The sequence below is a fragment of the Ostrea edulis genome, chromosome 8 (genome assembly GCF_947568905.1).
Source record: "Ostrea edulis chromosome 8, xbOstEdul1.1, whole genome shotgun sequence".
Classification (NCBI taxonomy): Eukaryota; Metazoa; Mollusca; class Bivalvia; order Ostreida; family Ostreidae; genus Ostrea; species Ostrea edulis.
Genome location: NC_079171.1, coordinates 3,022,319 through 3,036,034, shown reverse-complemented (window position 1 = coordinate 3,036,034; position 13,716 = coordinate 3,022,319). Strand labels below are relative to the sequence as shown.

The 13,716-nt window shown below is 36.6% G+C and overlaps 2 protein-coding genes across 8 annotated transcripts in view; one reads left to right on the top strand and one right to left on the bottom strand.

The window, feature by feature from the left end:
* The first annotated feature begins 387 nt into the window (after positions 1–387).
* LOC125660932 (mucin-16-like) lies at positions 388–10,692 on the top strand. 7 transcript variants are annotated; one of them, XM_056147843.1, is made up of 9 exons: positions 391–1,422; positions 2,835–2,939; positions 3,464–3,730; positions 5,962–6,081; positions 6,725–7,621; positions 8,075–8,191; positions 9,461–9,616; positions 9,840–9,986; positions 10,549–10,692. In XM_056147843.1, exons 1-9 carry the CDS (start codon positions 1,371–1,373, stop codon positions 10,623–10,625), a joined length of 1,938 nt encoding a protein of 645 aa, XP_056003818.1. In that variant the 5' UTR covers positions 391–1,370; the 3' UTR covers positions 10,626–10,692. The 7 variants fall into 7 exon arrangements, with proteins under 7 accessions (XP_056003821.1, XP_056003818.1, XP_056003820.1 ...); XM_056147845.1 differs by having other exon boundaries at positions 393–1,422; positions 10,521–10,692; XM_056147844.1 differs by having other exon boundaries at positions 397–1,422; positions 2,835–2,927; positions 10,577–10,692.
* Positions 10,693–12,646: 1,954 nt separating this feature from the next.
* LOC125660945 (ficolin-2-like) overlaps positions 12,647–13,716 on the bottom strand; it is an 86,951-nt gene continuing 85,881 nt past the window's right edge. The window contains exon 6 of the mRNA XM_048892795.2: positions 12,647–13,295. Within this exon, the coding sequence (XP_048748752.2) occupies positions 13,045–13,295 (251 nt within the window). The 3' untranslated portion in view covers positions 12,647–13,044. The remainder of the gene's footprint in view (positions 13,296–13,716) is intronic.

The following is a 13,716-nucleotide window of genomic DNA, read 5'->3' as shown; positions in this document are numbered from 1 at the left end:
GCTTACTGAAGACGTAGTGACGCTTACTGAAGACGTAGTGACGCTTACTGAAGACGTAGTAACACTTACTGAAGACGTAGTGACACTTACTGAAGACGTAGTGACGCTTACTGAAGACGTAGTAACGCTTACTGAAGACGTAGTGACGCTTACTGAAGACGTAGTGACGCTTAATGAAGACGTAGTGACACTTACTGAAGCCGTAGTAACGCTTAATGAAGACGTAGTGACACTTACTGAAGACGTAGTGACGTTTACTGAAGACGTAGTGACGCTTACTGAAGACGTAGTGATGCTTACTGAAGACGTAGTGACGCTTACTGAAGACGTAGTGACGTTTACTGAAGACGTAGTAACGCTTATTTAAAAGACGTAGTGCCGCTTACTGGAGACGTAGTAACGCTTATTTAAAAGACGTAGTAATGCTTATGTAAGACAGTGACAGAGATAGAGATGGGAAATTAGAATGGAAGAGAGACGGAAAGAGAATATCGAGTTTCACGGATCTTCTGCCATTGTGAAAAACCTCTCATCCTGATACATCAGCTGCAATTTCTAATTTTGATCAAACTGAGTTCAAATTTGTCTTTCGGAAAACATAGGACGCAGGTATAAATAAGAGACTTTTTTTTTTTATCATATACATGAATTACGCTGATAACCTATGTTCATATCATCTTTGTACAAACTACGCTCGACCTCATGTCTACGAAAGCATGATTGAATTCCCATTCAACGTCATTTTGATCGCATTACGAAATGATTTCGCGTCGGGATTTCTGCTTGCTTTTGAAAAGATGTTTATTATGATGGGCTGAGGGTTCTTCTGTAATAAACAATACTTAACAGTCAATGTTATCTCACTAGAGGCTTGAAAGCCGATGCCTACTGGATCTAGAACACTTGAATTAATCTCTAAATAAAAGACCAGCTATTAACCTGGAGAAGTGTTATCTATCAACACAACAGGTGTTGACAATCGTCATCTCTAGGATTAAAAAGCATGAAATCTGAACCCTTAAGTACATCGGGCTCGGTGTTTCGCACGGACTGCCGTCACATCCTCTGTAATCGCCCTAGTTTATCTAAGGTGATGGCAGGTGAAATTATTTCTGTTTTTGGTTTTACGCAAGATCACGCATGTGCGTGGGGGTATTATCCTGATGTATTTTATCAAGTTTTCAAAAATCAAATTTTCAACACCGAACATGTGTTAGGACTATATTAGCAAATTAAACAGAATACGTTTCAATTTTTCGAATTATAAAAAAAAGCCATGTGATTTAATTCAAAGACGGCTCGTGTTTTTGGTGTCATTTTCAAGATAAGTTATCGAAAGAAGTGGATTATTTTTTTCCTTTTAATTGACTATGTGGAGCGGAGTGTTCCTGACGCTGTTAGTGGCCGTTTGTATGTTGGAAGGTAGGCGATGTGTTAAAATCTGCATTTTTAGGACATCGATTTCAGTTTAAAGAAGTTAGTTCCTGAGCTTTTGAGCCCAGCTGCGTGGGATTCTACAACTAAGTATTTATTGGTTCAATATTGATCCCAATGGTGCAAGCATATTACACATATATTACTGAACACTATCCAGTTGAATTTATTTTGTGACAATTTGAATTTTCAAAGGGACTACATTTTGTGGCGGAGGGTTTGATTAATCAAAAACGTTCTAAATCTGCATGATATTACAGTTTGTGTTTCATCCAATGTGTCTTCTATTTTATACTCATATACGTGTATTTCAGTTTTATAATTCATAAAACAAGTAGTTTTATAAAAAATTCAGTATTTTGGCCAATAATTAAAAACTATTATCTCTAACCCCCTCTGTTTTAGACCTTGAAAGCTGTGTGAAATTTTAGAAATTGATATTACTCCGTATATGTCTCATGTTTGATATTTTGATTTTTTTTCGTTTACTCAGTATCAAGGGCAAAAAGGTCATTATTAATTTCCATTACTTGTATTCAACATTTTTGTCGATCTGTATGGTTAGAAGACATGATACTGTACCTATTTTATGTAATGATCGATCAGTATGGTTAGAAGACATGATAATATATCTATTTTATGTAACGATCGATCTGTATGATTAGAAGACATGATAATGTACCTATTTTATGTAACGATCGATCTGTATGGTTAGAAGACATGATTATGTATCTATTTTATGTAACGATCGATCTGTATGGTTAGAAGACATGATAATATATCTATTTTATGTAACGATTGATCTGTATGGTTAGAAGACATGATACTGTACCTATTTTATGTAACGATCGATCTGTATGGTTAGAAGACATGATAATATATCTATTTTATGTAACGATCGATCTGTATGGTTAGAAGACATGATAATATATCTATTTTATGTAACGATCGATCTGTATGGTTAGAAGACATGATAATATATCTATTTTATGTAACGATCGATCTGTATGGTTAGAAGACATAATACTGTTCCTATTTTATGTAATGATTTATTTGTGTTGCTAATGTTCTGTTGACACTAACGGACAAATCAAGTTTAATTGAATAAATCTTGAGTCAATTTTAAGTGCAAAATGTTCATGTTTGGCACACTGTAGCCCAATAATAAACATAGCGACCCCAGGTTTTCTTTTTTAATTTCCTAATTCTCCTTCAGTGCAGAAATCAAAAATACACTTCCTAAAAAATCGGAAATACTCCAAATCTCAGGCGCGAACCTCTTAAAAAACTGAATATTTGTATGCAAATGTCTGTGCCCTCGATATCTTTACCAATCGAATTGACAGATACTTGTGTACATGTGTATCCCAATTTTATTTTGTGATATTTGATTTTAACAGGAACTATTTTGTTTCGGCGGCAGAGCAAAAAATGCGAAGCAGTGGTGATGTGTCCTCAATTTTGTCTCAAGATCAAAGATGGCTGCTACGTTTGTGAGTGTGGAGGTATCGAAATATTTCGCTTAATTACACCACAGTTCATGTAATATAACGGCAGAACAGAATAAAACAGAATAGTACAGAACAAGAGAATAAAGCTGAACAGAATAAACCAGAACAGAACACAATAAAACAGAATCCAATCTGTGTGTAATTAGATTTAAAGAAAAGACGCATAACATTAAATACTCTTTTGAGGGTCGGCGATGAAGATTTTGAGGGTACAAAATGACGTTTTCTAGGGCTCATTTCAAGGCGTAAAGAAGCCCCATGGAGTCGTGTAAATGATATACTAAAAGATGATAATACGAATCAAGGGGCCCTTAATCAGTCATAATCCCTAGATATGTTCATAAATGACATATTTTCTTGACTTCTGATTGACATTGAGCATGAAAAACAACCGCAACGCTACACGTGCTTTTAGTATCATGATTTGTATTTTCTGAAGTTCTATTTTTTTCCCTTAAAACTTGTTTCACGTTTATTTAGTGAATACTACAATATTTTCAAAATTTGTTTTCGACTAGCATCAATGAACACGTTTATGGAGGGGGCTATACAACAGATGAAACACGACTACGATCCCATATATCAGACCGGAAGTAAATTTGTAAATGTAAACATGGGAACCAATGGCGCTCTGAGTGGGCGGAAAACGGATACACGGAAATCTCCATGGCTAAATATGGGCATGGGCATGGGAACTTTCGGGGCTACTCCTTTTGGTGGACCCATGATGGGAGGGACCTCAGCTGTCAGTCAGGCTGGGAATTATCTCGAGCCCGACTTTAAAGGTGAACATCCTACAACAAAATAAATTTCTAAACATGTTTAAAAAAAGTTTAAATGCAAGTCGAAACTCCAAAGAAGAAAACGGATATAACTATTATCTTTATGGGGCAGGGTTGTACATACTACATACATACATTTTACAGCAGTTATAATATATATGGATGTTACATTCTTTTCTTTGCTTGTTTACAACGGTATGATATAAACACCAAGTCCTCTGCATGTTGTTACGATTCATTATCTCATACAGTGAAACCTGCCTAATCCGACACTGAGAGACAATTTGTTTGTTATAAAACACTGTATGTCAGGATAAACAGTGCAAGAAAAACAATCAATATAGAAAATCTAGAATGACAGGAAAGAGTTAAAATGTCTCGTCAAATGAATTGCGCAGGTGTCGGATTAGGCAGTTTTCATTGTAATTTCCTCTGCATTGTGAATAATAGAAAATGTTCACTGATGTGAAAACACCACCTCGCTTTATACAAAATGCGAATTTTAACTTGCATTTCGCAATATGATTATGGCAGTTTCTTTATCGTTTCAACGTCCATCTTGGTAATAACCTTGGTGTAGATGATGTGATCCAAGAGACGCGTGACTTTTTGCTATTAATACCGGGCACTTGATGAAGAATTTGTAGCATGTGACATTTGACGAAGAATTTGTAATACCGAACACTTGATGAAGAATTTGTAGCATGTGACATTTGACGAAGAATTTGTAATACCGAGCACTTGATGAAGAATTTGTAGCATGTGACATTTGACGAAGAATTTGTAATACCGGGCACTTGATGAAGAATTTGTAGCATGTGACATTTGACGAAGAATTTGTAATACCGAACACTTGATGAAGAATTTGTAGCATGTGACATTTGACGAAGAATTTGTAATACCGAGCACTTGATGAAGAATTTGTAGCATGTGACATTTGACGAAGAATTTGTAATACCGGGCACTTGATGAAGAATTTGTAGCATGTGACATTTGACGAAGAATTTGTAATACCGAGCACTTGATGAAGAATTTGTAGCGTGTGACATTTGACGAAGAATTTGTAATACCGGGCACTTGATGAAGAATTTGTAGCATGTGACATTTGACGAAGAATTTGTAATACCGGGCACTTGATGAAGAATTTGTAGCATGTGACATTTGACGAAGAATTTGTAATACCGGGCACTTGATGAAGAATTTGTAGCATGTGACATTTGACGAAGAATTTGTAATACCGGGCACTTGATGAAGAATTTGTAGCATGTGACATTTGACGAAGAATTTGTAATACCGGGCACTTGATGAAGAATTTGTAGCATGTGACATTTGACGAAGAATTTGTAATACCGGGCACTTGATGAAGAATTTGTAGCATGTGACATTTGACGAAGAATTTGTAATACCGGGCACTTGATGAAGAATTTGTAGCATGTGACATTTGACGAAGAATTTGTAATACCGGGCACTTGATGAAGAATTTGTAGCATGTGACATTTGACGAAGAATTTGTAATACCGAACACTTGATGAAGAATTTGTAGCATGTGACATTTGACGAAGAATTTGTAATACCGAGCACTTGATGAAGAATTTGTAGCATGTGACATTTGACGAAGAATTTGTAATACCGAGCACTTGATGAAGAATTTGTAGCATGTGACATTTGACGAAGAATTTGTAATACCGAACACTTGATGAATATCTAATACCGCACACTTGACGAAGGATCGTAGGTTATTTCTCTTATTGTGATCGACACCAACTGAAATAATGAAACAGTGTTTTATTATTCTGATGACGTCAGTAGTTTCATTCGGCGATCATGGTTACTGAATCATCTGCTAAATTCTTCGTGTTCATGCCTCCCCCCCCCCTACACCTGTCTCGGTACACGTAAAATGTGGCGAAATGTTTGTACGTTTCTAGAATTGTAGCAACGTCATGAAGTTGGGGTAAAAACGACACATAATCAATCTAAATCAAAGGCACGCTTAGGGCGTTTCTCTTGTGACACGGGACCTCGATGTTTACTTTTAAGTTTTATTGAAAACTGTTACTACTAATACTTAGACCCTTGTTGAAGAGTGTTCCCCTATTCAACGCCTCATGTCATGTGCGATGAAGAAATGGACATTGACTTGCCTAACTCTGATTAGCGGGTATTACATATTCAAAAAATCCGCTTCTTCATATCACACGTAAATACCAACCGTAAATGATACCTTGTTTAAGAGTTTTACAGACCTGCTGGACAGACGTTACCCGGAAGGTGTCCAGAAATGGATTACGCATGCCCAGGGCAATGCTGGAAGACGGACGGTTTCAGCGGATGTTTTCGCTGTGATTGTGGAGGTAAATATTTCACTAAACCCTCTGCAGTGATATTAGAACTACAGTGTCTCAATTGTAATTCTGGTAATCTTTGACAAGGTCAAGGTCGGGTATGGAAGTCACAAAAATATATCTATCAATCGACAAATTACAAAAATCAAAAGGTAAACAGGTCACTTGACCACGTTCTCATGAATAACGCAAATGGAATTGAATTGGACTTAATTGGACTTGAAAAAAATTGATTTTATATATTTGAGATATACAATATTCTACGATAGATACTTTGATCTGAAAAAGATTCCCAAAATGTTTTCACAAACTCTAAAGTTAGGTTTCTGCGCGGCGCTTACGGGCAACCGTGGAAAGTGAAGGTCATTATAAAGGTCAGTAACATTCAATGCCATGGGCTGGGCGACTAAGCAGTGACTACAATGCCGTGGGCTGGTCGACTAAATAGTGACTACCTATGTTTAACTTTCCATGTTTGACAAGGAGTCGGTATTTAAAATCTCATACCTCCCCGTTAGGCTATCACGGCTACCACGGCTATCACGACTATCACGGTTATCACAGCTGGTCCTTTTTAACGCATTGCATTGGTCCCTGATTCAGCCACGCTTCTTTTATCGAAATATTTTAATTTATATTTTTTTTCGGACAGGCACCACCCAACAATCAACCTCACTTAGGACAACAACGCCAGGCTCCACCCAAACAGAACGGAGATCCACCACTGTGCATACGACGACACAGCCACCGACCACCCCAACGGTGACGTCAACTGTTTCATCATCGCAAATAACAACCGCTCAGAAAATGACGTCAGGCACTCAAAAAGTCACCTCAGATTCAGTGCATGAAAATAACGTTAATGGTAATATCGATGAAAATAGAGATAAAAATGGAACACTCGCAAAATCAAAACCCGATGGAAATCCAAGCGGACGGTTGTATGTGAACGGTCACGTGGCCACCAATTCCGGATCTGGCGATGGTACTCTACTTCAGTCTGGCACGTGGTCAAACACGGGAAATGGAACCGGAGCTATCGAAACCGGACATAACGGAACCGGGCTTATCGGGACGCCTTTTACCGTCTCCCAATCTGAGGTTTCGAAAAGTCTGGCGGATTTAAATGGAGTCGATTTATTTAAGATTTTGATTGCTGGAATCAAAGAGCATAAATCGCTAGAGGACATGCTTTATAGTTTAGCTCATACTGCAGACCAAGGTCATCAGGCAACTGAAGGTCATCAGAACTTTGCAGGTCAGGCTCAATCTGGAAATTCCAAAGGTTCAAATGTTAATGTAACGACAAATGGGCATCAAGATGGTGAAAAGGGGGTTACTAAATTTCAAAAGCTGGAAATCACATCATCGCCTCTGATGACGAACAGCACTATTACGTCAGAAAACACAAAAACAAGGCCATACGAAGTCATCACTACGTCATCTAAGCCACCCTCAAAATCAACGCCAGAGCCCAGCATAACGAAAATATTAGGAATTGATAAATTTGTAAGCATGAACGGAAAAACCGGGAAGGACGAAGCACACGGTGAGTGGATTTGTTTGCTATGGGGATTCAAAGATAAGCACAGAGAGAGAGAGAGAGAGAGAGAGAGAGAGACAGAGAGAGACAGAGACAGAGACAGAGAGAGACACACACACACACACACACAGAGAGAGAGAGAGAGAGAGAGAGAGAGAGAGAGAGAGAGATGAAGTTAAAAAAACGGTGATGTATTCTACAGTCTCAATTGATGTCAGCATCTGTTAATCCTACTGTCATTATAAAGATCTAATTTACCAATTCAGCCTGTCATTGGGTATAGGCCTAATGCTGTCTGACATGTCTCATACCGATTGTTATACCGCCTTAGGTGTGTCCCTGTTAGCTCTTCTCCTAAGTTTGTATTTTTTGAAGGAGCTGTGAGATTGTATTTTCTTTAGGATTTTTTAGATTGACGACTCTTCGTAAAACGTGAACATATTTTTTGCTCTTTGATAGACTGTTTGGATATTGGATCCACCTGTCCACTCGAATGTCACGTGACCGACCCCGTCTCTCATTGCTCAGTTTGTGGTTGTCCAGACAATAGGAAGGATTTAAATCACTTAAACTCAAGTACGTGTAGAAGTTTGCTTTATAGATAAATAAATATCCCACCTCTGGTGTGTCCAGGACCCCGTGTTTGCCCGACTCTCTATTTTGTATTGCTCATAGGAATTAAGAGATTGATCACTGTTCGTTATCTTCATCTTTTAATGAAAATAAATGAATCGATAAATTGATAGTTCATAAGCAAACAATAAGTAGATAAATGAATGAAAATATAGTAAATGATTGAGAAATGTAGCGATATTTTCATTTCTTTTCATTTCATTTAGGTGTAAATATCACAGAAACTTTAAAATAACAAACTGAAACCTGACATGATATATATTTCTATGCAATTTTAACAATTATAGAACGAATAACATGGATAGCATGACATATCTGAAATCTATTTCCAATGGAGTTCTAAATGAAGAATACAAGACCAGGATTCCAGTTTTGACAGTTTAAGTTAATAGTTGCACAATGCGGTGAAAAATGACATGTTTCAGACATATTTTATAATGGGCGGCTAGAATTTGAAAAAAACCCACCTTGATAACAAAAGCGGACATGCTATCATGAAAGGTGAAGATAACGTTCAGTGATTAATCTCCTAACTCCTATATATAGGAATACAAAATACAGAGTTGGACAAACATGTAATATCCTTGCCTTACTGGCTAATAAAGACTTTGAAGTTTTTAAAAAACTTTTTTTGTTGACAACTTTTTTATTTCTAAAGGCAAAGCATTCCAGTGGATTAAAACAACGGAAATTGTATACCTTCTATCTTGAATAACAAATCTTATTGGTAGCATTTCTGATATCATTGTTTTAAATTGATAAAAAGACAGATAGATAGAAAGATAAATGTATGAATAGGAAGATAAATAGAGGTACTGATAGACAGATAACTGTATAGATAGAGAGATAGAGAAATGGAAAATAGATAAATAGATGTATTGTTAGGCAGATAAATGTATAGATAGATAGATAAATGTATAAATAGGAAGATAAATAGATGTATTGGTAGACAGATAAATGAATAGAGGGAGAGAGATAAATAAATGTATAAATAGGAAGATAAATAGATGTATTGGTAGACAGATAAATGAATAGAGAGAGAGAGATAAATAAATGTATAAATAGGAAGATAAATAGATGTATTGGTAGACAGATAAATGAATAGAGAGAGATAAATAAATGTATAAATAGGAAGATAAATAGATCTTTGATTTTTGAAAGTGAGGCGCACTATCTACGATCTGATATTTATGTTTTGTTTTCTCATTCCAGAATGCGTTGCCATGGATTCCAGTTGCCCCGGTGATTGTATAACATTGGACAATGACCTGTGTCCAGTATGTGCCTGTAGTCATGGACAGATGGACAACGGGACCACCCCATCCCCTGTGGTCACCCAAGAGACAAACACAACTTTAAGAAACACTAGTGAGAAATCAATAATTTTTGCATAGTCATAATATGACAGTTTCAGCTTCCGAATTTTAAGGAGAAAATAAAGTTAAACACACACACACACAAAGAAAAAAAATATGATTGAATGAACAAACACATAAATGATGATGATTATGGTTATAATGATGATATCGACGACCACGATGATTGATGATTACATGAGGAAAATCTTCATTTACATTTTTCAATTTTGTAGTTTGTAAAATAACGGAGAAAATTAGGAAGTGTGCATCCTCGTGCTTGACGTTTGATGATCAGTTTTGTCCTCAATGCGCATGCTCCGCAGATTCTTCAACGGAAACCATTGTAAAAGACGTACAACCCTCACTAGACGAAAACAACAGTACGTTTTTTCCTCCATTTTGAATTGTCATGTCCAAAAAAATAAAAGATCAAATATCCAAGGAAAACTGTAATGCACTACGTATCTGTTAATAGCAACCGTTTCCATAACAATATTATATTTCATATCGTCATTCGGCAAACAGAAATGTCAGGTCAATGAATGATTAATGAAGAAGATCAAGGTCAAAAGTAAGATAATGATCTCTACCAGAACAAGTTTTACAAGACGTTTTTCAATGGGTCACAATCCATCAAACGGTTTTGTTGATGTATAAGTCTTCTTTCACTCTGCTGTTTAGGAACACAAAACTCACCTCGAAATCATAACTTGTGTTTTTATTGTGTACTATTTTAAAATTGCTTATTGTTATCATATTTTAGATTTTGTTGTTTTGGGGAGAGGTCATCTTCAATTTTTAAAATTGCTTTTTTCGCCTTTGCTGAAAATTTGCAAAAATGTATTCAATAGTTCGAAATTTTATGGCTTAAAAAACCGATTTCTTTTTTATACACCATATGTTTCTACTTTCAGTTTGTCCTGCATCTGCTTCTACTTTCAGTTTGTCCTGCATCTGCTTCTACTTTCAGTTTGCCCTGCGGTAGAGCGAGGCTGTCCACAGCGATGCCTGAGATTTGACGATAAATACTGCGCTTATTGTTTTTGTGACACTTAATTTATCATGATTACAAGGTCTTTGATAGTCATTTGTGTTTTGGTGACACTTAATTCAGATTATGAGTACAAATTTGTCTGAGATTGTCGGGTGGGTTTTTTTCATGAAGAGTAATGTGTTATTTTACTTTCGATTTGTTTTGCATTTGTCAGGCTACAGACATGATATAGTACATGTTTGCACGTATGATGCTCAAATAACTCGGGTAGCAATATTGGATTATCATCTGCATGCGGTGTTTATGTCTCTCAACTGATTCGATACGCAATTGCTTGTTCTGCGTTGATCAGTTTTAAATATAGGAAGGCTATTAACAAACAAGTTGATGTTGCAGGGGCTCAACAGTCTCGTTTAAAGTCAGCGTTTCGTACATGTTATGGTAAATATTTGCTTTGACAACTTGTCATTAATTCTAATTATATCCATCATGTTTCATACCGATTGTTAGGCCGTTCTTAACACACTGATTTTGACTGCGGATTGCTCCGTTTACCTGATCAATATCTAGGGCTCATGGTGGGTGTCACCGGTCAACAGGGGATGTTTACTCCTACTAGGCAACTGATCCCGAATATAGCGAAATTAAAGGGGCGCTGATGTCAATCTATATCTCACACCACTGACGAGTGTGTAAATTTAGATTGTTAGCTGTATGTACAAATGGACATCTGGGAGTGGTGAAAGAACTGCTGAAAATGGTAGCTTATTAGCATCAACTATCATTTTCAGCAGTTCATAAGAAAACTCCATATGCCACTGGTAACTGCCACAGACTGTGGGCATTTGAGATATACAGAACATCACTGTAGAAAATGCAGATAATGGAGTGTGAATAGAACCTGAAACACATAAAAAAAATTCTAATATTTCTAAAACAAGATGTACGGAAATATTGTAAAAAGGGGAAGAGCTGCCTCATCTGAATAATCAACCACAATACACGGGTTACTGCCCTAATGGATACCATACAAAATATCAATGGTGAAGATGTACTTGGCACACTGATTTTGACTGCGGATAACTCCGTTTACCTGATCAGGATATAGGGCTCGGGGCGGGTGTGACCGGTCGACAGCGGATGCTTACTCCTCCTAGGCACCTGATCCCACCTCTGGTGTGTCCAGGGGTCCGTGTCTGCCCAACTATCTATTTTGTATTGTTTGTAGGAGTTCACCTATCATTTAATAGATCTAAAAGAAGGTGTTGATTGAACAGGGACCTAAACATTTAAATCAACATTCTCACAATATATTAGCAAAGGCAAATTATCTCTCATCAAACCTTGCTCACATTGCAGAGGCTTGACAGGCTGTGTTAAACATTTAATTGATTACACTTAGCGCTTTCATATATAGTACATACGATGATGACGAAGTACGCATTTAATTGATTACACTTAGCGCTTTTATATATAGTACATACAATGATGACGAAGTACGCATTTAATTGATTACACTTAGCGCTTTCATATATAGTACATATAATGATGACGAAGTACGCATTTAATTGATTACACTTAGCGCTTTCATATATAGTACATACAATGATGACGAAGTACGCATTTAATTGATTACACTTAGCGCTTTCATATATAGTACATATAATGATGACGAAGTACGCATTTAATTGATTACACTTAGCGCTTTCATATATAGTACATACAATGATGACGAAGTACGCATTTAATTGATTACACTTAGCGCCTTCATATATATTACATACAATGATGACGAAGTACGCATTTAATAAATCACACTTAGCGCTTTCGTCGTGTTGTAAGCCTCTTCTGTGTGTAACGATTTACAATACTAAAACGAAAAGTGTACAATGTAATTGTTATGACATTGAAGTTCATGTATATATGACTAATCATTTCTGTAAAACTACAACCTTGCAGATTTAACGAATAAGGAATCACATCCGCCAAATACCCCCCCCCCCCCCCCCCCGAGATGTTTCAAAAAGTGTCATGCACTTGTACAAATCCAACATCGACGTTTACTTTTATAAAAATGCAGTAAAACTGACAAATAACCTAGACCAGTATCTTCTTGATTCCAATAGAGCAGGAATCACTATTCTACATCTTTTAGACAACTCTTGTTTAGTTTTCAACATCGAATGCCGTTCAATACGGAATTTAGAGGTACATAAAGCTTAATACGACATACAGAGGTACAATCTGCTTATTACAGCATATAGAGATACAAACCGCTTATTGTGGAATGTAGAGGAACACACTACTTAATACGGCATATAGAGGTACACACCGCTTAATGCGGAATATAGAGGTACAAACCGCTAAATACGACATATAGATGATTTTAGATGATCGAGACATTCATAGTTAGACTGTATCACTGAGAGAGTTTGACGTTTAGTTCAAACTTTAGCTCTGATCATCATCAACGCCCGCTTTAAAGCTACGTATTTCTGTTTCCATGAATACCACGACATGTATCCGGCATAGTCTACAGGAGCTGTTACGTACATCCCGTTCAGGTTGGAGAGATGGCAGCCATTGTACCACCAGGCCCCCATCCATGAAAGTGCACAGTTTTCATTCGTTCTGTTGTCATTATCATTATCGTAAGTAGAAAATTCCATACCATTGTGAGGAGCCAAGCTGTCACCTGCAGTAATTATTTCAATTACTTAATAACACATGTATAACACACTTATAACACGCTAATGAAACGCTTATCAAAAAGCTTAAAATACGCTTATAACACACTTATAACACTTATAACATGCTTATAACACACTTATAACACGCTTATAACACACTTATAACACTTACAACATGCTTATAACACACTTATAACACGCTTATAACACACTTATAACACTTACAACATGCTTATAACACACTTATAACACGCTTATAACATACTTATAACTTGCTTATCACAAAATCATTAAAAAACGCTTATAACACTCTTATAATACACTTACAAGAGGCACATGGGCGACATCGCTCATCTAAGTCACCTCGGCCCATATCTGAAGACTTTCCATATACATTTGCATGTAAAAGCTTAGTCACATCTGTGG